This window comes from Siphateles boraxobius, unplaced genomic scaffold (genome assembly GCF_051911475.1).
Source record: "Siphateles boraxobius isolate OS27281-9 unplaced genomic scaffold, OSU_SipBor_1 74, whole genome shotgun sequence".
Lineage (NCBI taxonomy): Eukaryota > Metazoa > Chordata > Actinopteri > Cypriniformes > Leuciscidae > Siphateles > Siphateles boraxobius.
The window spans coordinates 480,689-505,368 of record NW_027509202.1 but is presented as its reverse complement, the minus strand read 5'-3'; the positions used below and the strand labels follow the sequence as shown (position 1 = coordinate 505,368).

Below are 24,680 nucleotides of genomic sequence, written 5' to 3'. Positions count from 1 at the left end.
CTTCCTATGGCTCGTGCAGAGCCGCTCAGAGTTGGAGACCGACCATCTGCGCTCTCTGCCTGGGCCAGGAACACGCAGCCTCGCCCTCTCGATGGAGGATGGGAGCACTGTGAGGAACTTCCGATGTCGACCCTGTGGGCTCGAATCGAAGTCTTTAACCACAGCGCCACGCGGCTAGCTCTCTTTACGTTACAAGAGAGTTTCCCCGCCCTCGCGCCCCCGTTTCGCGTGTCATGCAGAGCCCTCTCGAGCTCTCTGCATGACCCGGACGGGCATCATCTGTGTCACATGTAGGTCCCGTGCCCACTACTTGTGCGCACGCCCTCATACAAACACTGTTCCCAGTTCTGCTCGACCAACGAGCAAGCGGCTAGCTCTCTTTACGTTACAAGAGAGCTACCCTGCCCTCGTGCCCCCGTTCGCGCGTCATGCAGAGCCCTCTCGAGCTCTCTGCATGACCCGGACGGGCATCATCTGTGTCACATGTAGGTCCCGTGCCCACTACTTGTGCGCGCGCCCTCATACAAACACTGTTCCCAGTTCTGCTCGACCAACGAGCACGCGGCTAGCTCTCTTTACGTTACAAGAGAGCTACCCCGCCCTCGCTTCGCCGTTCGCGCGTTATGCAGAGCCCTCTCGAGCTCTCTGCATGACCCGGACGGGCATCAACATACGCGACGTACTGGATGCGTGGTAAGAGCACAAATTTTTATACAGTTCTGCTCGACCAACGAGCACGCGGCTAGCTCTCTTTACGTTACAAGAGAGCTACCCCGCCCTCGTGTCCCCGTTCGCGCGTCATGCAGAGCCCTCTCGAGCTCTCTGCATGACCCGGACGGGCTTGCGCGCCGTCATCGAAATGTCTCGCCCTGTCAGTCCCCTTAGATAAGGCTACTGCAGTGGTGTATTTGGCAGCCAACGAGCCGGTAATGCAACCCGCTCGCCTGCACACATCCGCCGTTCTCGCGGCGACCCAGAGAAATGTCAAGTGAGTATAATGTCTGGTTATCCGGCTCACGCCGTTGGTGTCTTGAGTGTAGAAAAGGTGCCCACATCTCGGTGTTCACCCTTACACACCAACATGATACCCCCCGTGTCTCCCGCAGAGCCCACTCTCATAAAGCTGGCAAATGCCGCTCGAGTGCTAGATTTAGGAAACGTGCCCACAACTCTGTGCTCATGCCTATTTTCTGCCCGCTCTGTCACACGGCCAGAACAGCCTCATACATGTCAGGTTAAGAATGTAAGTTACGTGCCCGCTCACGAGCGCTCACGCTTACTAACAGACACATCGCCTCCGAAAAGACGCGTGTGTCCTGCTGTGGCCAGACCGCCGTCAAAGTTTATTTCCCTGTCAGTCCCCTTCAAACAGGCTACTGCAGTGGTTCATTTAGCAGCCAGCGAGCCGGTTTGTTCACCCTCTCGCCTGCACACAAACGTCGTTTTCAGGGCGACCCAGAGAAATCTCAAAAAGAGTATAATGTCTGGTCCAGCTCACGCCGTCGGTGTTTTAAGTGTAGTGAAAGTGCCCACGCCCCAGTGTTCACCCCTACACAGAAGCACTTCGAATCTCGTGTCACTCACAGAGCACACTCTCATTAAGCGCAAAAAAGTCGCTCGAGTGTTGAATGTAAGAAATGTGTCCACAGGTCTGTGCCCACTATCTGCCCGCTCTGTTACACGATAAAAAAAAAAAAAAGAAGCAAGTTATGAATGTAAGTCTCGTGCCCACCAGAGAGCGTTCACGCTTGCTAACTCAAACCTCCCCCCAGGCTCCGCCCGCGCGTTTAAGTGTTATCACAAAACGCAGGGCATTAATAAGACGCTCCCCATCCATTATGATCGGGGCGTCAAATACACTTGTAAGTCTCGTGCCCGCGCACACGCGCTCACGCTTACAGGAAGCTTTTCCGCCCAGAGCGCTGCTCGCGCTTCAAAAAGTGAAAAAAGAATGTTCCCCATCCCTTATGATTGGGACATCTCACATAAATCAGCCGGTTTTGGCTTTCAGCGAGCAGCCATTGCCCAGAACCGAGAGCGCGCGCGCCGCGCTTTCGGCTCCGGTTCAGTTTCACAAGCCCGCAAATGGCGGCGCAAATGGCACTTCAATTCATTCGCCGTCCCCCGCGCTTTCAAGCCCGGACCGCGACGATAGTGAATGCGGAAGTAGCACACCTGCTTCACGCAGAAATAGCAAAGCTGCTGTGCAAAGGGGCTATAGAAAAGGTACCGCCTTCTCTGAGCGAGTCAGGTTTTTACAGCCGATATTTTCTCCTACCCAAGAAGGACGGAGCCTTCAGACCTATCCTAGATCTGAGACATTTGAACAAAGTGCTTGCGAAAAGACCGTTCAAAATGCTTACGACCAGGAAAATCCTTGCGCACGTTCGCCCGAGGGACTGGTTTATTTCTCTAGATCTGAAGGATGCCTATTTTCAGATTCAGATAATACCCCGTCACAGGCAATTTTTGAGATTCGCCTTCGACGGTCAGGTATATCAATACACCGTCCTGCCGTTCGGCCTGTCCCTAGCACCCCCGTACATTTACGAAGTGCATGGACGCGGCGCTCGTCCTCCTGAGAAATCAGGGGCTGCGAATAATGAACTATCTGGACGATTGGCTGATATTGGCACAGTCAGAGACAGAACTGCTATCTCACAGAACAGTGCTTCTCAGTCACCTGGAAAGCTTGGGTCTCACGGTCAACTGGACCAAGAGCTCATTACTGCCCAGCCAGTCAATTTCCTTTTAGGAATAGAACTGGACTCGGTGACCATGACGGCTCGTTTATTGACACAGTGCGTGCGCCGTGTTCGCCACCCAGCCGCATCTTTCCAGAAGGGCAGCTTTCTCCCTTTGAAAACATTTCAAAGGATGTTGGGCTGTATGGCATCAGCTGCAGCGGTGCTTCAGCTGGGCCTACTGTGCATGCGCCCGCTCCAACGCTGGTTGAATGCTCGCGCGTTCTGCCGAGCCTGGGTTTCTGGCGGCCAGAAAATCAGAGTGACTCAGACCTGCATAGTGGCTCTGCAGCCCTGGTTAGTAGCCGACTGGTACCAGCAGGGAGTGATGATGGGAACCATCTCTTTTTTTTTTCAACATTTTTTTATTGTTTTTTGTTTGGGAACCATCTCTTATCGGAAAGTCATTTCGACAGACGCGTCCAACTCGGGTTGGGGCGCGCTGTTCGAGGGCAGACCGGTCTTCGACTAGTGGTCAGACCAAGAGAAGTGTTTTCACATTAACTGTCTGGAAATGATAGCGATCGAGAACGCACTGAAGCACTTCCTCCCGTTCATACAGGACCAACATGTTCTTGTCCGCTCGGACAACATGTCTGTGGTATCCTATGTAAACCGTCAGGTTGGTGTCAGATCCAGAAATCTCTGCAATCTGACGGAACGCCTCCTTATTTGGTCTCAGATGCCACTGCGTTCGCTGAGGGCGGCGCATGTGCCTGGCCATTTGAACGACGGCCCAGACAAACTGTCCAGGGACAATGTTCCCCCAGGGGAATGGTCCCTGCACCCCCAAACGGTCCAGAAGCTGTGGCGCCTATTCCGCAGAGCGGAAGTCGACCTATTTGCGTCAAAAGACAACGCTCAATGCCCGACGTTCTTCTCGAAGGACGAGGACGCGCTGGCCCAGGTTTGGCCCAGCCTCACGCTATATGCTTTCCCTCCGGTCTCTCTGTTACCACAGGTGATCAAGAGAATCAGGGAAACGTGCCACTCGGTGCTCCTCATAGCCCCGCGTTGGGAGAATCAGATTTGGTTCCCGGAACTAGCACGGCTGTCACTTACAGCTCCGTGGCCGATTCCGGTGAGGGCAGATCTCCTCTCTCAGGCTCGTGGCGCGATCTGACATCCCCATCCAGAGCGCTGGTCTCTGCACGTATGGTCGATCAACGGGTACTCGTTGCCCTGCCAGAAGGAGTGATGAACACGATCACGCAGTCTAGAGCTCCTTCCACGAGAAGGCTCTACGCATCTAAATGGTCGGTGTTCTCCGAATGGTGCACTGACAGAGGTCTGGACCCACGGACATGCGGGATGGCGCATCTGCTCACCTGCCTACAAGAGCTGTTGGATAAGGGGAGGTCCCCATCCACGCTCAAAGTATACGTGGCGGCCGTGGCAGCGTTCGCAGAATCGACGCACGGCCAGTCACTGGGAAGACATGAGTTGGTCATCCGCTTCCTTAGAGGAGCTAGAAGGATGAACCCGCCGCGCCCCCCGTCGGTTCCTATGTGGGATCTTTTATTGGTCCTCGAGGCCCTGAAAGCCTTTCCATTTGAACCACTAGACTCCGTGGGGTTGAAATATCTATCACTGAAAACCGTCTTTCTGACTGCACTGTCATCAGTAAAACGTGTGGGGGGCCTGTATGCGCTGTCTGTCAGCGCGTCGTGTCTTGAGTTTGGGCCGAATGACTCTAAAGTCATCCTCAGACCTAGACATGGCTATGTTCCTAAAGTGATGGGCACTCCATTCAGAGCGCAAGTTATTTCGCTGTCAGCTCTGCCAGCATCTGACAGTGAAAGTGAGGTGAATCTCCTCTGCCCTGTCAGGGCGCTGAGATTTTAAATTACGCGCTCCGCCTCCTTCAGGCGTTCAGAACAGCTTTTTGTTTCGTTTGGTGGGCGCACCAAGGGTCTCGCCTCCTCGAAACAGAGCCTGTCCAGATGGATAGTGGACGCTATAGCAGCTGCTTACGCGTCAAAAGGTCTGCAACCTTTTGCCTGCCCTCTGGGCATCAGGGCTCATTCCACGAGAGGCGTGGCCTCGTCGCGGGCGTGGTCCAGTGGGATTTCTATCCATGACATATGTGTAGCGGCGGGCTGGAGCTCTCCGTCTACCTTTGTCCGGTTTTATAACCTAGAAGTTCCTGCCTTGCAGGCTAAACTTTTGTCAGTTTGAAGGAGAGGTGTATTCTGCTCAGATCACTCTCACGTGACTCAGCTCTCCTGGTTGAGCTGCACAAGTAGGGTATGTGCCATGTGCCTATACAGACCGGCACGCTGCTCTGTAATCCCTATGTGTGCTTATGTACAAGTGATGGCCCGCGTGGCTGGCCACCTTATTGTTTCCACTTATGGGGTTCCCATGAAAGTTTGGGGTCTCATGGTGGATGCTTGGCGCGCACGGCGTTGACAAAGTGTTCCCGTAGCGTAAGCTAAACTTACGCAATACGAGAGAACCTCTCGTAAGAGAACGATACTCGGTTACTAACGTAACCTCGGTTCTCTCTAGAGAGGGAACGAGTATTGCGTAACCGGCCGTGCTCGCGCCACGAGTGACTTCGCTTCAGTCGACGAAAAACCAGGGAAGTCGGCCTACAGCCCCTACTTTTACACGCTAAGCCACGCCCATAGTGGCGGGCTGTGACGCTATGAAGGCGCGGGCGCCCTTCATTGGGCGTGACGTCACACCGGGCTCACTGGTAGGCTGCAGCAGTTGCCCGCAGGGCAGCCAGTGAGCATGTGAGATGGCCTGCTCTAGGTCTGCTAGCTGCTGCACTGCGTTGACAATTTTTTGGCTTCAATATCTCGAGAAGATGAATCTTTCCCGTAGCGTAAGCTAAACTCACGCAATACTCGTTCCCTCTCTAGAGAGAACCGAGGTTACGTAAGTAACCGAGTATCGTTTTAATTATTATTTTTTTTACACTGCTTTTTCCCGTACAGCACCCCAGTTTGAAAACCTCGGCTTTAGATTATTAAAATGTTCTTCACTCTAAGAAAAAAATATTCTTTTAAAAACATATCCCTGAAAGGTTAAAAAATTGCACACAAAAAAAAAATCGCTGGCATCACTTTGAAAAACACTCTTTGGAAGCTTTATTTTATGAGTGAAGAGCTGCTCTTAATGTTCCTGAATGAAACATCTTCATCATTCAGAAGCAAGAACTGAGCTTTACTCCATGAGACTGAGTTTTGCTGAAAGACTCTTATTTCAGTAACACTAAACCACAGCATGAATGCTCTATTGTAACGAGAAGAGACGGGTCAGGTTAAATAAGACGTGACGTACATGCAGTGGACACGGCTAGAGCAGGTATTTCTCTAGTAAAACATTCTGGCTAAATTAACTCAAGAAATGGATACAAGTGCTTTAATGAGATTTTTCTAGAAGATGTTTAAAGCTCATCAGAGGATCTCTGTAGGCTGAACTGTTTAAGGTAACATGAGATGTTTGTCAGTTGTGATGTGCTGGTATTTATTTACTTCACCTGCCGCAAACTGATGTTTGACTGGATGCATTTGTGTTTTTGTATGTATATGTTTTCACAGTCAGTATGCTGAAAACGGAGACGAGGAGGAAGGAAACAAAATGACGAGGCCTGACGCTTTCATCTCGCTGGACGCTGAAGCTGATGTCTCTGCAAGAAGAAGAAAAACAACCCTTGTTCGGTTAGAGATGTTCTTCTTGTTGTTTTCCAGCACAAATATCTAAACATTCTTAAATCAAGATACATTTACTGGAGAAGAAGCAAAATGACTGAAGATAACAAGACTTGTTAAATGAAAAATGCATAAAAATTAAGCAAATTTATGTTTAAAACAAGAACAAATGGGGTCAGAAAAAATAATCTTTGAATTAAGATTATTTTTCTGATTCCATTGGCTGATATTTGTTTTTGTTTTAAGCTCAAACTCACGTCATTTAAAAAAAAAAAAAAGTTTGATTCTCCAGTATCTTGATCTAAGAATGTTGAGATATTTGTGCTGGAAAACACAAACATCTCAAAGTTTGTTTTTCAGTGTAAATATGGTTTTAAATAAGTCTAATGCGTTCACACAACAGCTTCACTCCAGATTTGTCTGTGCTTCTCTTGATTCAGATCCAAAACACTTGATCCTTCACTTCTTCTGCAAGTCCAGAGTGACTCTGAATCCAAGTGTGAACGCAGAAAACCGCAGTCCTGTCATGTGCGTCTGTGTTCCTCCACTGTTCACCACTGTTTACATGGACAATTTTATTTACAATGTTAACTGTGATTTTCAATCCACAAGAAAAGGTTCTATATGGAACCTTAAAGGTTCCGTCAGGCGCTTCACAAATAGATTCCATCATGGGATCCTTTTATGGATTTAGTTTTGATTATTTAATGTTGTTTTTATTCATTTTTGTTTTTCATTTAATTTGATGAATTAATGAATTCATAAACATACTTCATCTCTAGAAAAATATTAAAATAACCTGTTAAACATGAATATATTATGCAAGATTTCTCCTTATATAGTGGTGCAAATGGTTCTTTAAAACTGAGTCAAGAACCCTAGAGCTCTCTCTATATATATATATATATATATATGGAACCCGATTTAACCGTTTGTGTTGTGTTTCAGTCTCTGCGCACTAATTCCCAGTACCACAAAGTTTTTAAAGACATTAGCGAAGATGAACATCTGAGACAGAGTACGTATTGTCAGTTTGATGTTTGACCATGATTATTTCACTTTTAATGAACACACACAGAAGCTTTGATTGGTTTATTCCTGCGTGGTGTGCCAGGTTACACATGCGCCCTGCAGAAGGACATCCTGTACCAGGGGCGGCTGTTTGTATCCGACAACTGGATCTGTTTCCATTCCAAAGTGTTCGGAAAAGACACTAAGGTAAAACCTGAAACTTTGAGGTCAGTAATGGCTCGTTTCCACTGAGCAGTACGGTACGGTACAGTACGGTTCGGGTCAGTAAACCATGATCCAGCTAGCGTTTCCACCGCCAACAGTACCCTACTTGATAGGCGTGGTGTTTGCCGGAAAGAAGCCATCAACGTCATTTTCGCGCGAAGAAGAAAGCGACAAAGTAAACACCAATGGATGGCATACAGCAGATCTTGTCCTTGCTTCTCGGCATGTTTGTCACAAGAAGACAAGCGCCGACATTAGGCATTTCTCAATACCAAGTATGTAAAGTTCTCAGCAGAAGGACTCCTGAGGACGCGAGTCCGGTAATTCTCCAAATGGAACAGCGCATTCGTGCAAGCGTCACTCAGCTCGCTCTGCATGTACATTTGAGGCAACAGTAAAAATGTTGGCTTTTTGGTACCATTCACAACTTTTGACAGTGGAAACGCAAATAATTGCGTACCTTACCGAACTGTACTGTACCGTACCGTACCGCTCAGTGGAAACGAGCCATAAGATTCTGAAAGAGTCTCTTCTGCTCACCAATGCTGCATTTATCTGATTAAAAAATACAGTAAAAACAGTGAAATATTATTATAATGTAAATCAGCTGTTTTCCATGTGAATATATAGTAAAGTGTAATTTATTCCTGTGATCAAAGCTGAATTTTCAGCATCATTACTCCAGTCTTCAGTGTCACATGATACTTCAGAAATCACTATAATATGATGATTTGATGATCAAAAACATTATAAATGTTCATATTTTTGTGATATATTTTATTTTTCAGGATTTTTTGATGAATAGAAAGTTCAAAAGAACAGCGTTTGTTTCAAATAGAATCTTTTGCAACATTATAAATGTCTTTACTTTCACTTTTGATCAATTTAACATGTCCTTGATGAATAAAAGTATTAATTTATTTTAAACATCTTTTACTGACCCCAAACTTTTGAACTGTAGAGTATTTTATATTATATCCCAGCGGACAGGAGATGTTCTCAGAACGTGGCAAAATTCTCTCAAAGTTATGAACAAACGTCGATAGCAATCGTTCATGGAAGCATTCGGAAACATTCAGTTGAAAGTCCCTCTAATGTTTTTTTTTTTTTTACTTGTTTCAGAGAACATTCAAAAGTAACACTCCCATAATGTTTGAAGAATGATACAATGTAATGTTTCCTTAACGTTCACATAACCAAGAAAAAAATGTTTTGACGTTAATAACAACGTTTTTATTATTTAATGGGAACGTCAGCAAAATGTTCTTAAAGCATATTTTTATTATCTGTTTTTCATCGTATTGTTCATTTCCTTCAGATTGCAATTCCAGTGGCTTCAGTGACCATCATTAAGAAAACTAAGACGGCCATCTTGGTGCCGAACGCACTGGTGATTTCTTCAGCACTCGAGCGGGTAAAACTGGTTTGGCTTTCATGTGAATCGGCGGGTGATTGTGGCTGTTTTACTAATCACTGTTATTGTGATTTTTCCAGCATGTTTTTGTTTCGTTTCTGTCTCGAGACACAACTTTCAAAGTTTTGATGTCCGTGTGCCCTCAATTGGTTGTAAGTTCTTCAGTCACACACATTAAATTGAGTTCAGCTGAATCGTTTAGCTTCTGATAAATGTGGCCCGTCTGCAGGAGAAGAGTCCTGGAATCAGTCAGAACACCCTGAGAGCGGATCCGGCGTCTCTGCCCGCGGTAAGACCTTTCGGGCCCTAGTCTCCTTCATTTATACAGCGCTTTAACAATATGTTTCACAGCAGCTTTACAGTGATAACAGGAGATTACAGTAACAGAGATTGTTTTGGCTTTACAGCAGATCTAGAATAAAGTTATTGTCCAGATAAAGTTAGTTTTGATTGATTCACTTCCGTTGTAAAGATCATTAGTTATTAACTTAGCGGCCGCTAACACACACCGTTCTAACAGAAAACACTTAAAGCGCTCCGGCCGCTCATTTGCACAACAACAGTTCGAGAACGCAAACTTTGAAACAGGTTCAAGGTGCAAGCATTGAATAATTTTGGGAAAAAAATATCATCTCCGTGCAAACTTAAAAAATGCGAATATGTGAAAATGCTGACAGCGTGCACATGCGTGTTACGTGTTTAGTCTATAGGTATGCGCATTTGAATATAAATGTGCAAAGGGAAGTAGTCTTTCTCTACAATTTATACCCTATCTTACACCCGGTCCAAAATCCCCAGAGTTAAATTAACCTTGATCTGATATGGTCCGACTCTAAAAAGTGTTAAAGTAACTCTGAATCAGAGTTAAAGTTAATGAGATAATTAAGTGATGATTAAGCATAAATGATGAACACCTGCTGTTAACAATCACTGAAGGAAAAAGAAACAAGAACAGCCACAGCCTTATGCTGCGTTCACACCGAACGCGAATAGAGCGTCAAATGTCTATCGCGACTAGTTGGACACTTGAATATTTTGAATCCATTCGTGCCTCCAGAGCGAATAGGATGCATGTAAAAAGCAAAAAATTGACATCTAATACGCGTCCACCGCGCGGTGCTAAACGGCTCATTCGCGCCGCAGGACATCTAGTCCCGCGTAAACGCGGCTTTACATTGACTTAACATGGAAATCACACGCCAGACGCTCTATTCGTGTTTGGTGTCATAGGCTGTGTTTACACTGACGCAACAAATCCGATCTTTCACTCACATCTGACACAGATCGGAATTGGTTGCACACGTGTAAACACAAAAATCCGCATGAGATCCGATTTTTCCGCATCCGATCTGAGCCACTTCCAAATGTGGTTTTAAATCAGAGACGTATCAGATATCTGGACATCCGACCTCCGTCTAAACACACATATCCGATTATTCCTCTTTGTATTCCAAGCCACCGCAAGGACGACACGTTTATTCACAAAGATAGCTTTTTAATGTTGTGTTATGAGGCAGATGTGCCTGTGTGCGCTCACTCACAGCTTTGGGAACTTTATATTTATCTTTGTAAAGAAAAGAAATTGCACGAACACCGAAACATTCAAGGGTAACACTTTATTGCGATAGTCCACTTTAGACATTCAACTAACTATAAGTAACTTTGCAACTACATGTCAACTAACTATCATTAGAGTATTAGTAGACTGTCTGCTTAATATCTGCTAACACTTTATTTTGTTGGTCCCCCAACAGATATTCTACTGACTATAAGTAACTTAGCAACTACAAGTCAACTTGTTCTCCTTACCCCGAACCCTAACACCTAACCCTAACCTAACAGTCTACTGACAGTCTACTACAGCCTACTAATACTCTAATGATAGTTAGTTGACATGTAGTTGAAAAGTTACTTATAGTTAGTAGAATGTCTAAAGTGACTATCGAAATAAAGTGTAACCCATTCAAGAGCTGGTTTTCAACCTCTGCCCGTGACTTTTTAAAATAAAACCGCTTCGCTACTGAAAGCTACATTATATTTCTCAGCAATGAGGTGATAACTTCACTGTAATTAACACAACAAGTTTCACTACTGTACTCACTCGTACGCTTACGTGCGAGCGCGCTCTCGCTCTCTGGTTAATTCATTTGAAATATATATTGGGCTACTTTATTTCACTTCAGAATTCTAGATCTGAGGTAGATAAGTGAAAAATATTTTGTTTTTATTGACTATATCTGTTCCGTCAGATTTTGCGCTGCAAAATATTCATGAGCCATGACAGTTGTTATCTTGTCCATTCTGGAAAATAATCATGACTCCCCGACATATAATTTTAATATCACGGCCATTCAAAACGAGGACCTACCATGTGGATAGTAAAACGATCACCGAAGATCATTGGTGGGAATTAATGTAAACACAGACATCAGATTCAAGTCTTGTCTAAAGTGAGTGTCAACAGTCGGGCCAAAAAATCGGATCGGATCTGTGCATTATCATTGTGCAAGTGTGTTTCGCTAGTTTCAGCCCGACGCAGTTTTTCATTTCCACGTCCTGGGCCACGTTGTTTAAATAGCAAATACATATTATGCGCCCATCTGTGGCCCATGAGCTGCTGGTCTGAGAACGAGGCGCATTGTTGGTGTGTTGCTGTTTTGAGGAACTGAAATAGACGGAGCCATTGACCAATCGAAACCTGCTCTAAAGTCAAGCAATATTTTATTTGTTATTTAAAGAGCACGTTAGTAATATGCGCCAATAGGCGGTTGAAAAACGTGCTACACTCTGCTTATTACACACACACACACACACACACACACATGCCAAACATTAAAAATAAATGGATTACAATGTAAAAGATAATTGCTGTGTACATAAAGATAGTGAATCCAGCTGGTCCCGTAGATGGTCTGCTTGCGCTTTAACCTCTCACACACACACACACACACACACACACACACACACACACACACACACACACACACACACACACACACACACACACACACACACACACACACACACATAACCTCGAGCAGGAGCAGGTCCTTTTCCTCTCTGGAGAAGCGTTCTGTTTGTTTCTGCTTGCAAATTCCTCCGTGTAAATAGCGAATCAGCCACAGCGCAGCGCAACTGGCTTTAAAGGGAATGTGAGATGAGACTCTGATTGGTTTATTGCACGTTACGCCCAAAACACTCATTAAGAGAATAGGCACGACCCGTTTAGACCATGCGCCGGGACTGCCGACCATTTTTCCTTTCGTTAAACTAACAAAAGTGGATTCAGACACGGCCCAAGTGCACTTTAGACCATGTGCTTAGATCCTTAAAATAGGGCCCTTCAGTTCATTCCTACATCCAAGCGTTTTCCTGTGGGATATTCAGACGCTGCATGATGTCTGTGCGCAGGATTTCCCTGCGGATTTGTCGGATGTGGACGCTCCGGTCGGACCCACGGCTCAGCTTGTGGAAGACAGCAGCAGCTCCGACTGTCCAGAGTCACCGGCATTCGTGAAAACGCTGAGTGAGTGTTTCAATGACTTACTGAAGTCTGCTGTTATCTAGTCTTTATTCACTTCCCGTAGAGAAAGAGAAGTAGGGGAGGGCGGAGCACAACCTAACGCTTTTAGACTTTCTCAGTTTGTGTAGACCTACTTAAGGTTGAGGGAATTTTTATTTTTCACCACATTAATTTCACACGTCTAGTTCATTTATGTGATTTTGTATGGAAGCTTGTTTCCGCCACAGAATGAAAAATAAAAAAGGTAATTGCGACTTTTTACCTCACAATTCTGATATAAAGTCAGAATTGCGTGATATAAAGTCGCAATTGTGTGTTATAAAGTCAGAATTGCGTGTTATAAAGTCAGAATTGCGTGATATAAAGTCAGAATTGCGTGATATAAAGTCGCAATTGTGTGTTATAAAGTCAGAATTGTGAGATATAAAGTCGCAATTGCGAGTTATAAAGTCAGAATTGTGAGATATAAAGTCAGAATTGCGTGATATAAAGTCAGAATTGCGTGATATAAACTATTCTGAGAGGAAAAAAGTCTGTCTTTTTCCCCCCATAGAATTGGACTTGATAACTCGCAATTGCGAGTTTATATCTCACAATTCTGACTTTACATCTCACAATTCTGACTTTATATCACGCAATTCTGACTTTATAACACACAATTCTGACTTTATATCTCACAATTCTGACTTTATATCTCACAATTCTGACTTTATATCACGCAATTCCGAGTTTGTATCTCACAATTCTGACTTTATAACACGCAATGCTGACTTTATAACACGCAATTCTGACTTTGTCTCACAATTCTGACTTTATAACTCGCAATGCTGACTTTATAACACGCAATTCTGACTTTGTCTCACAATTCTGACTTTATAACTCGCAATTCTGACTTTATATCTCGCAATTCTGACTTTATAACACGCAAATCTGACTTTATGTCTCACAATTCTGACTTTATAACACGCAAATCTGACTTTATGTCTCACAATTCTGACTTTATAACTCGCAATTGCGACTTTATATCTCGCAATTCTGACTTTATAACACGCAATTCTGACTTTATGTCTCGCAATTCTGACTTTAAATCTTTTTCCAATCTCCATTGTATTAACTCACATTTTTAATGTAAATTAATTAAACATTTTAAGGCAACCAGGTAACTTACTGTTTTAAGTTAAACTAACAATAACTTTTTACAGTGTACAGTTTCTTGATTTACCCTTGAACACATGCCGTTGTAACATGGCCATATGGCAGATTAAAATGTTATCTGATCTAATCAAAAAATATTCAAGACAAACTAAAATATTTTCTCAATAAAATACAATAATTAACTTTTTCATATAAAATAATGCCATCTTTGAATAATTTTAAATAAAATAATTTTTGAGTTTGACAACAAACACTGCAAAACACAGCTAAACAGCATAGTTCAAAGCTCTCAGTCTTTATTCACCATTTTCTCATGGTTTCTCAATAGAATTCATAAAAGTATAAAATAAAATATTATAGTTCTAATGGAGGCTCATTGTAACGTAGTGTAAACCCTGCACAACTGGGGTTTAAACCCGCGAGTGTTTTCTGCTGGTTGGATCAGCATTAAAGAACTATCTCAACTCTTAAATAACAGATTGGAGATTAAAATAATATCAGATTTGTCTAATTTTAAATAAAAACAAAAAACAGAGATGAAAAATTAACATAAGACATTACAGGTGCTGGTCATATAATTAGAATATCATCAAAAAGTTGATTTATTTCAGTAATTCCATCCAAAAAGTGAAATTAGGATATTATGTTCATTCATTACACACAGACTGATATATTTCAAAAGTTTATTTCATTTAATTGTGATGATTAAAACTGACAACTAATGTAAATCCCAAATTCAGTATCTCCGAAAATTAGAATATTACTTAAGACCAATACAAAAAAAGGATTTTTAGAAATGTTAGCCAACTGAAAAGTATGAACATGACATGTATGAGCATGTACAGCACTCAATACTTAGTTGGGGCTCCTTTTGCCTGAATTACTGCAGCAATGCGGCGTGGCATGGAGTCGATCAGTCTTAGGCACTGCTCAGGTGTTATGAGAACCCAGGTTCCTCTGATAGTGGCCTTCAGCTCTTCTGCATTGTTGGGTCTGGCGTATCGCATCTTCCTCTTCACAATACCCCATAGATTTTCTATAGGGTTAAGATCAGGCGAGTTTGCTGGCCAATTAAGAACAGGGATACCATGGTCCTTAAACCAGGTACTGGTAGCTTTGGCACTGTGTGCAGGTGCCAAGTCCTGTTGGAAAAGGAAATCTGCATCTCCATAAAGTTGGACAGCAGCAGGAAGCATGAAGTGCTCTAAAACTTCCTGGTAGACGGCTGTGTTGACCTTGGACCTCAGAAAACACAGTGGACCAACACCAGCAGATGACATGGCACCCCAAACCATCACTGACTGTGGAAACTTTACACTGGACTTCAAGCAACGTGGATTCTGTGCCTCTCCTCTTGTCCTCCAGACTCTGGGACCTTGATTTCCAAAGGAAATGCAAAATTTACTTTCATCAGAGAACATAACTTTGGACCACTCAGCAACAGTCCAGTTCCTTTTGTCTTTAGACGCTTCTGACGCTGTGTCTTGTTCAAGAGTGGCTTGACAGAAGGAATGCGAGAGCTGAAACCCATGTCTTGCATACGTCTGTGTGTGGTGGCTCTTGAAGCACTGACTCCAGCTGCAGTCCACTCTTTGTGAATCTCCCCCACATTTTTGAATGGGTTTTGTTTCACAATCCTCTCCAGGGTGCGGTTATCCCTATTGCTTGTACACTTTTTTCTACCACATCTTTTCCTTCCCTTCGCCTCTCTATTAATGTGCTTGGACACAGAGCTCTGTGAACAGCCAGCCTCTTTAGCAATGACCTTTTGTCAGTTTTGTCAGTGCCACAGACTGATCGACTCCATGCCACACCGCATTGCTGCAGTAATTCAGGCAAAAGGAGTCCCAAATAAGTATTGAGTGCTGTACATGCTCATACTTGTCATGTTCATAGTTTTCAGTTGGCCAACATTTCTAAAAATCCTTTTTTTTGTATTGGTCTTAAGTAATATTTACATTTTCGGAGATACTGGATTTGGGATTTTCATTACTTGTCAGTTTTAATCATCACAATTAAATGAAATAGATATTTGAAATATATCAGTCTGTGTGTAATGAATGAATATAATATCCAAATTTCACTTTTTGACTGGAATTACTAAAATAAATCAACTTTTTGATGATATTCTAATTATATGACCAGCACCGGTACTTTTGCTACGGTTAAATAAATGTTCAGTGATATCTTCCAAAGATTTCTGAGTTTTGGCGCAATTTTTACTCCATATAGTGTTGAAATGGTAACTAAGTTTCATCATGCTGGGATGTGTGGAAGCATTTACAGTAAAACAAATATTTCACAATTTCCTTTAGTATGTTAGTCAACACATCACAATAGTGCACTTCTTTAAAGCATGACAAAAGATTATAAAACATTTTTATTTAAAATGTACTTTACAGTAAAACATTTTATATTTTACTAAAATTTCACATCATCACAAACAGCACTTTTTGTGTTTAGAAACATACTCTTTTAAGGGGCCTTTTACTTCATTAATATTAAAGAATCTCCAAGCGCTGTGTTTAAAAAATATACTTTTAAGATTTGAAGAACACTACAAGTGCACTTTCAATATAATTAAGTGCACTTAGTTGTACACTTAAAAGCATACTTAAAGAATATTTTTTTGTAGAGTCTCTGTATGATTCATTCACAGAATTTCCAAAACGATCCCAAGCTTTTATTGAAGGGACTAAACGAGATGGTGAACTGGATTCTCATCCGCAACAAGAAATCGAAGCTAAAACAAACTTACCGTACACTGGTAAAACACACACACACACACACACACTCTCACTATCTCACTCACTCAAACACACTCTAACTCACTCATCAAACACACTCTCACTCTCAAACACACTCACACCCTCAAACACTCACACCCTCGCTCAAACACACTCTCACTCATCAAACACACTCACACCCTCGCTCAAACACACTCACTCATCAAACACACTCTCACTCATCAAACACACTCTCACTCATCAAACACACTCTCACTCATCAAACACACTCTCACTCATCAAACACACTCTCACTCATCAAACACACTCTCACTCATCATACACACTCACTCATCAAACACACTCACTCATCAAACACACTCACTCATCAAACACACTCTCACTCATCAAACACACTCTCACACACTCTCACTCATCAAACACACTCTCACTCATCATACACTCTGACTCATCAAACACACTCTCACTCATCAAACACACTCTGACTCAAACACACTCTAACTCATCAAACACACTCTCATTCATCAAACACACTCACACCCTCAAACACACTCTAACTCATCGAACACACTCTGACTTATCAAACACACTCTCACTCATCAAACACACTCACTCATCAAACACACTCTCACTCATCAAACACACTCTCACTCATCAAACACACTCTCACTCATCAAACACACTCTCACTCATCAAACACACTCTCACTCATCAAACACACTCTCAATCTCAAACACACTCTCACTCATCAAACACACTCTAACTCATCAAACACACTCTGACTTATCAAACACACTCTCACTCATCAAACACACTCACACCCTCAAACACACTGACTCATCAAACACACTCTCACTCATCTAACACACTCTCACTCTCAAACACACTCTCACTCTCAAACACACTCTAACTCATCAAACACACTCTAACTCAAACACACTCTCACTCATCAAACACATTCTCCCTCATCAAACACATTCTCACTCATCAAACACACTCTCACTCATCAAACACACATTTACTCATCAAAAACACTCACTCAGCAAACACACTCACTCATCAAACACACTCTCAGTCATCAAACACACACTCACTCATCAAACACACTCTCACTCATCAAACACACTCTCACTCATCAAACACACTCTCAATCTCAAACACATTCTCACTCATCAAACACACTCTAACTCATCAAACACACTCTGACTCATCAAACACACTCTCACTCATCAAACACACCCACACCCTCAAACACACTGACTCATCAAACACACTCTCACTCATCAAACACACTCTCACTCTCAAACACACTCTCACTCATCAAACACACTCACACCCTCAAACACACTGACTCATCAAACACACTCTCACTCATCAAACACACTCTCACTCATCAAACACACTCTCACTCTCAAACACACTCTAACTCATCAAACACACTCTAACTCAAACACATTCTCACTCATCAAACACATTCTCCCTCATCAAACACACACTCACTCATCAAACACACTCACTCATCAAACACACTCACTCATCAAACACACTCACTCATCAAACACACTCACTCATCAAACACACTCACTCATCAAACACACTCACTCATCAAACACACTCACTCATCAAACACACTCACTCATCAAACACAGTCTCAGTCATCAAACACAGTCTCAGTCATCAAACACACACTCACTCATCAAACACACTCACACCCTCAAACACACTCTAACTCATCGAACACACTCTGACTTATCAAACACACACTCACTCATCAAACACACTCACTCATCAAACACACTCACTCATGAAACACACTCACTCATCAAACACACTCACTCATCAAACACACTCTCAGTCATCAAACACACACTCACTCATCAAACACACTCACACCCTCAAACACACTCTAACTCATCGAACACTCTGACTTATCAAACACACTCTCACTCATCAAACACACTCTCACTCATCAAACACACTCACACCCTCAAACACACTCACTCATCAAACACATTCTCACTCTCAAACACACTCTCACTGATCAAACACACTCTCACTCTCAAACACACTCTCACTGATCAAACACACTCTCACTGATCAAACACACTCTCACTCTCAAACACACTCTCACTCTCAAACACACTCTCACTCTCAAACACACACTCACTCATCAAACACATTCACTCATCAAACACATTCACTCATCAAACACATTCACTCTCAAACACACTCTCACTCTCAAACACACACTCACTAATCAAACACATTCACTCATCAAACACATTCACTCATCAAACACACTCTCACTCTTAAACACACTGTCACTCTCAAACACACACTCACTCATCAAACACACTCACTCATCAAACACACTCACTCATCAAACACACTCTCACTCACTCATCAAACACACTCTCACTCTCAAACACACACTCACTCATCAAACACACTCACTCATCAAACACACTCACTCATCAAACAAACTCTCACTCTCAAACACACTCACTCATCAAACCCACTCACTCATCAAACACACTCTCACTCTCAAACACACTCACTCATCAAACACACTCTCACTCTCAAACACACTCACTCATCAAACACACTCTCAAACACACTCTCACTCTCAAACACACTCTCACTCATCAAACACACACTCACTCATCAAACACACTCACTCATCAAACACACTTACTCAAACACACTCACACCCTCAAACACACTCACACCCTCAAACACACTCACTCCCTCAAACACACTCACTCCCTCAAACACACTCACTCCCTCAAACACACTCTACCTCATCAAACACTCTCACTCATCAAACACTCTCACTCATCAAACACACTCTCACTCATCAAAAACATTCACACCCTCAAACACACTCTCACTCATCAAACACACTCTCACTCATCAAACACACTCTCACTCATCAAACACACTCTCACTCATCAGACACACTCTCACTCTCAAACACTCTCACTCATCAAACACATTCACACCCTCAAACACACTCACTCATCACACACACTCACTCATCAAACACACTCTCACTCATCAAACACACATTCACACCCTCAAACACACTCACTCATCAAACACACTCTCACTCTCAAACACACTCACTCTCAAACACACTCTACCTCATCAAACACACTCACTCATCAAACACACTCACTCATCACACACACTCACTCATCAAACACACTCTCACTCATCAAACACATTCACACCCTCAAACACACTCACTCATCAAACACACTCACTCCCTCAAACACACTCACTCATCAAACACACTCACACCCTCAAACACTCTCACTCATCAAATACACTCTCTCATCAAACACACTCACTCATCAAACACACTCTACCTCATCAAACACTCTCACTCATCAAACACACTCTTACTCATCAAACACACTCTCACTCATCAAACACACTCACACCCTCAAACACACTCACTAATCAAACACACACTCACTCATCAAACACTCTCACTCATCATACACACTCTCACTCATCAAACACACTCTCACTCATCAAACACACTCTGACTCATCAAACACACTCTAACTCATCAAACACACTATCACTCATCAAACACACTCACACCCTTAAACACACTCACTAATCAAACACACTCTCACTCATCAAACACTCTCACTCATCATACACACTCTCACTCATCAAACACACTCTCACTCATCAAACACACTCTCACTCATCAAACACACTCTGACTCATCAAACACACTCTAACTCATCAAACACACTCTCACTCATCAAACACACTCTCACTCATCAAACACACTCACACCCTCAAACACACTCTAACTCATCGAACACACTCTGACTTATCAAACACACTCTCACTCATCAAACACACTCACTCATCAAACACACTCTCACTCATCAAACACACTCTCACTCATCAAACACACTCTCACTCATCAAACACACTCTCACTCATCAAACACACTCTCAATCTCAAACACACTCTCACTCATCAAACACACTCTAACTCATCAAACACACTCTGACTTATCAAACACACTCTCACTCATCAAACACACTCACACCCTCAAACACACTGACTCATCAAACACACTCTCACTCATCTAACACACTCTCAAACACACTCTCAAACACACTCTCACTCTCAAACACACTCTAACTCATCAAACACACTCTAACTCAAACACACTCTCACTCATCAAACACATTCTCCCTCATCAAACACATTCTCACTCATCAAACACACTCTCACTCATCAAACACACATTTACTCATCAAACACACTCACTCAGCAAACACACTCACTCAGCAAACACACTCTCACTCATCAAACACACTCTCACTCATCAAACACACTCTCAATCTCAAACACACTCTCACTCATCAAACACACTCTAACTCATCAAACACACTCTGACTTATCAAACACACTCTCACTCATCAAACACACTCACACCCTCAAACACACTGACTCATCAAACACACTCTCACTCATCAAACACACTCTCACTCTCAAACACACTCTCGAACACACTCTCACTCATCAAACACACTCTAACTCAAACACACACATTCTCCCTCATCAAACACATTCTCACTCATCAAACACACTCACTCATCAAACACACTCACTCATCAAACACACTCACTCATCAAACACACTCTCAGTCATCAAACACACACTCACTCACTCATCAAACACACTCACACCCTCAAACACACTCTAACTCATCGAACACACTCTGACTTATCAAACACACTCTCACTCATCAAACACACTCTCACTCATCAAACACACTCACACCCTCAAACACTCTCACTCTCAAACACACTCTCACTGATCAAACACACTCTCACTCTCAAACACACTCTCACTCTCAAACACACTCTCACTCTCAAACACACTCTCACTCTCAAACACACTCTCACTCTCAAACACACTCTCACTCTCAAACGCACACTCACTCATCAAACACATTCACTCATCAAACACATTCACTCATCAAACACACTCTCACTCTTAAACACACTCTCACTCTCAAACACACTCTCACTCATCAAACACACTCTCACTCATCAAACACATTCACTCATCAAACACACTCTCACTCTTAAACACACTGTCACTCTCAAACACACACTCACTCATCAAACACACTCACTCATCAAACACACTCACTCATCAAACACACTCTCACTCACTCATCAAACACACTCTCACTCTCAAACACACACTCACTCATCAAACACACTCACTCATCAAACACACTCACTCATCAAACACACTCACTCATCAAACACACTCACTCATCAAACACACTCACTCATCAAACACACTCACTCATCAAACACACTCACTCATCAAACACACTCACTCATCAAACAAACTCTCACTCTCAAACACACACTCACTCATCAAACACACTCACTCATCAAACCCACTCACTCATCAAACACACTCTCACTCTCAAACACACTCTCACTCTCAAACACACTCACTCAAACACACTCACTCATCAAACACACTCTCAAACACACTCTCACTCTCAAACACACACTCACTCATCAAACACACTCACTCATCAAACACACTCTCACTCTCAAACACACTCTCACTCATCAAACACACTCTCACTCATCAAACACACACTCACTCATCAAACACACTCACTCATCAAACACACTCACTCATCAAACACACTCACACCCTCAAACACACTCACACCCTCAAACACACTCACTCCCTCAAACACACTCACTCCCTCAAACACACTCACTCATCAAACACACTCTACCTCATCAAACACTCACTCATAAAACACTCTCACTCATCAAACACACTCTCACTCATCAAACACATTCACACCCTCAAACACACTCTCACTCATTAAACACACTCTCACTCATCAAACACACTCTCACTCTCAAACACTCTCACTCATCAAACACATTCACACCCTCAAACACACTCTCACTCATCAAACACACTCACTCATCAAACACATTCACACCCTCAAACACACTCACTCATCAAACATACTCACTCATCAAAGACACTCACTCCCTCAAACACACTCACTCATCAAACACACTCACTCAAACACACTCTCACTCATCAAACACACTCTTACTCATCAAACACACTCTGACTCTCAAAAACACTCACTCATCAAACACACTCTCACTCATCAAACACACTCTCACTCATCAAACACATTCACACCCTCAAACACACTCACTCATCAAACACTCTCACTCATCAAACACACTATCACTCTCAAACACACTCACACTCATCAAACACAGTCTCACTCATCAAACACACTCACTCATCAAACACACACTCACTCATGAAACACACACTCACTCATGAAACACACTCTCACTCATCAAACACTCTCTCACTCTCAAACACACTCTCACTCTCAAACACACTCTCACTCTCAAACACACTCTCACTCATCAAACACACTCACTCATCAAACACACTCACTCATCACACACACTCACTCATCAAACACACTCACTCATCAAACACACTCACTCCCTCAAACACACTCACTCATCAAACACACTCTACCTCATCAAACACTCTCACTCATCAAACACACTCTCTCATCAAACACACTCTCACTCATCAAACACACTCTACCTCATCAAACACTCTCACTCATCAAACACACTCTCACTCATCAAACACACTCTCACCCATCAAACACACTCACACCCTCAAATACACTCACTCATCAAATACACTCACTCATCAAACACACTCACTCATCAAACACACTCTACCTCATCAAACACTCTCACTCATCAAACACACTCTCACTCATCAAACACACTCACACCCTCAAACACACTCACTAATCAAACACACTCTCACTCATCAAACACAGTCTCACTCATCAAACACACTCTAACTCTCAAACACACTCACACCCTCAAACACACTCTCACTCATCAAACACACTCTACCTCATCAAACACTCTCACTCATCAAACACTCTCACTCATCAAACACTCTCACTCATCAAACACACTCTCACTCATCAAACACACTCTCACTCATCAAACACACTCACACCCTCAAACACACTCTCACTCATCAAACACACTCTCACTCATCAAACACACTCTCACTCATCAAACACACTCTCACTCATCAAACACACTCTCACTCTCAAACACTCTCACTCATCAAACACATTCACACCCTCAAACACACTCACTCTTCAAACACACTCACTCATCAAACACACTCACTCATCAAACACACTCACTCATCAAACACACTCTCACTCATCAAACACACTCTCACTCATCAAACACCCTCTCACTCATCAAACACACTCTCACTCATCAAACACACTCTCACTCATCAAACACACTCTCACTCATCAAACACACTCTCACTCATCAAACACACTCTCACTCTCAAACACACTCACACATCAAACACACTCTCACTCATCAAACACACTCTCACTCATCAAACACACTCTCACTCATCAAACACATTCACACCCTCAAACACAATCACTCATCAAACACACTCTCACTCTCAAACACACTCTCACTCATGAAACACACTCTCACTCATCAAACACTCTCTCACTCTCAAACACACTCTCACTCTCAAACACACTCTCACTCATCAAACACACTCACTCATCAAACACACTCACTCATCAAACACACTCACTCATCAAACACACTCACTCATCAAACACACTCTCTCATCAAACACATTCACACCCTCAAACACACTCACTCATCAAACACACTCACTCACTCAAACACACTCACTCATCAAACACACTCTACCTCATCAAACACTCTCACTCATCAAACACACTCTCACTCATCAAACACACTCTCACTCATCAAACACTCTCACTCTCAAACACACTCTCACTCTCAAACACACTCTCACTCTCAAACACACTCTCACTCTCAAACACACTCTCACTCATCAAACACACTCACTCATCAAACACACTCACTCATCACACACACTCACTCATCAAACACACTCACTCATCAAACACACTCACTCCCTCAAACACACTCACTCATCAAACACACTCTACCTCATCAAACACTCTCACTCATCAAACACACTCTCTCATCAAACACACTCTCACTCATCAAACACACTCTACCTCATCAAACACTCTCACTC

The 24,680-nt window shown here is 42.9% G+C and overlaps 1 protein-coding gene across 3 annotated transcripts in view; it reads left to right on the top strand.

Moving 5' to 3' along the window:
• gramd2b (GRAM domain containing 2B) overlaps positions 1–24,680 on the top strand; it is a 52,515-nt gene that overhangs the window by 2,834 nt on the left and 25,001 nt on the right. For 2 of the 3 annotated variants that reach the window (XR_013197392.1, XM_077217546.1), the window contains exons 2-10: positions 6,300–6,415; positions 6,847–6,934; positions 7,355–7,424; positions 7,521–7,624; positions 8,961–9,056; positions 9,137–9,208; positions 9,286–9,345; positions 12,468–12,582; positions 16,394–16,501. Coding sequence is in view for 2 of the 3 variants with exons in the window: in XM_077217546.1 (XP_077073661.1) it covers positions 6,300–6,415; positions 6,847–6,934; positions 7,355–7,424; positions 7,521–7,624; positions 8,961–9,056; positions 9,137–9,208; positions 9,286–9,345; positions 12,468–12,582; positions 16,394–16,501 (829 nt within the window). In the remaining variant the exon portion in view is untranslated. Of the gene's footprint in view, positions 1–6,295; positions 6,416–6,846; positions 6,935–7,354; positions 7,425–7,520; positions 7,625–8,960; positions 9,057–9,136; positions 9,209–9,285; positions 9,346–12,467; positions 12,583–16,393; positions 16,502–24,680 lie in introns of all 3 variants that reach the window. The other variant, XM_077217547.1, reaches the window with a different exon arrangement.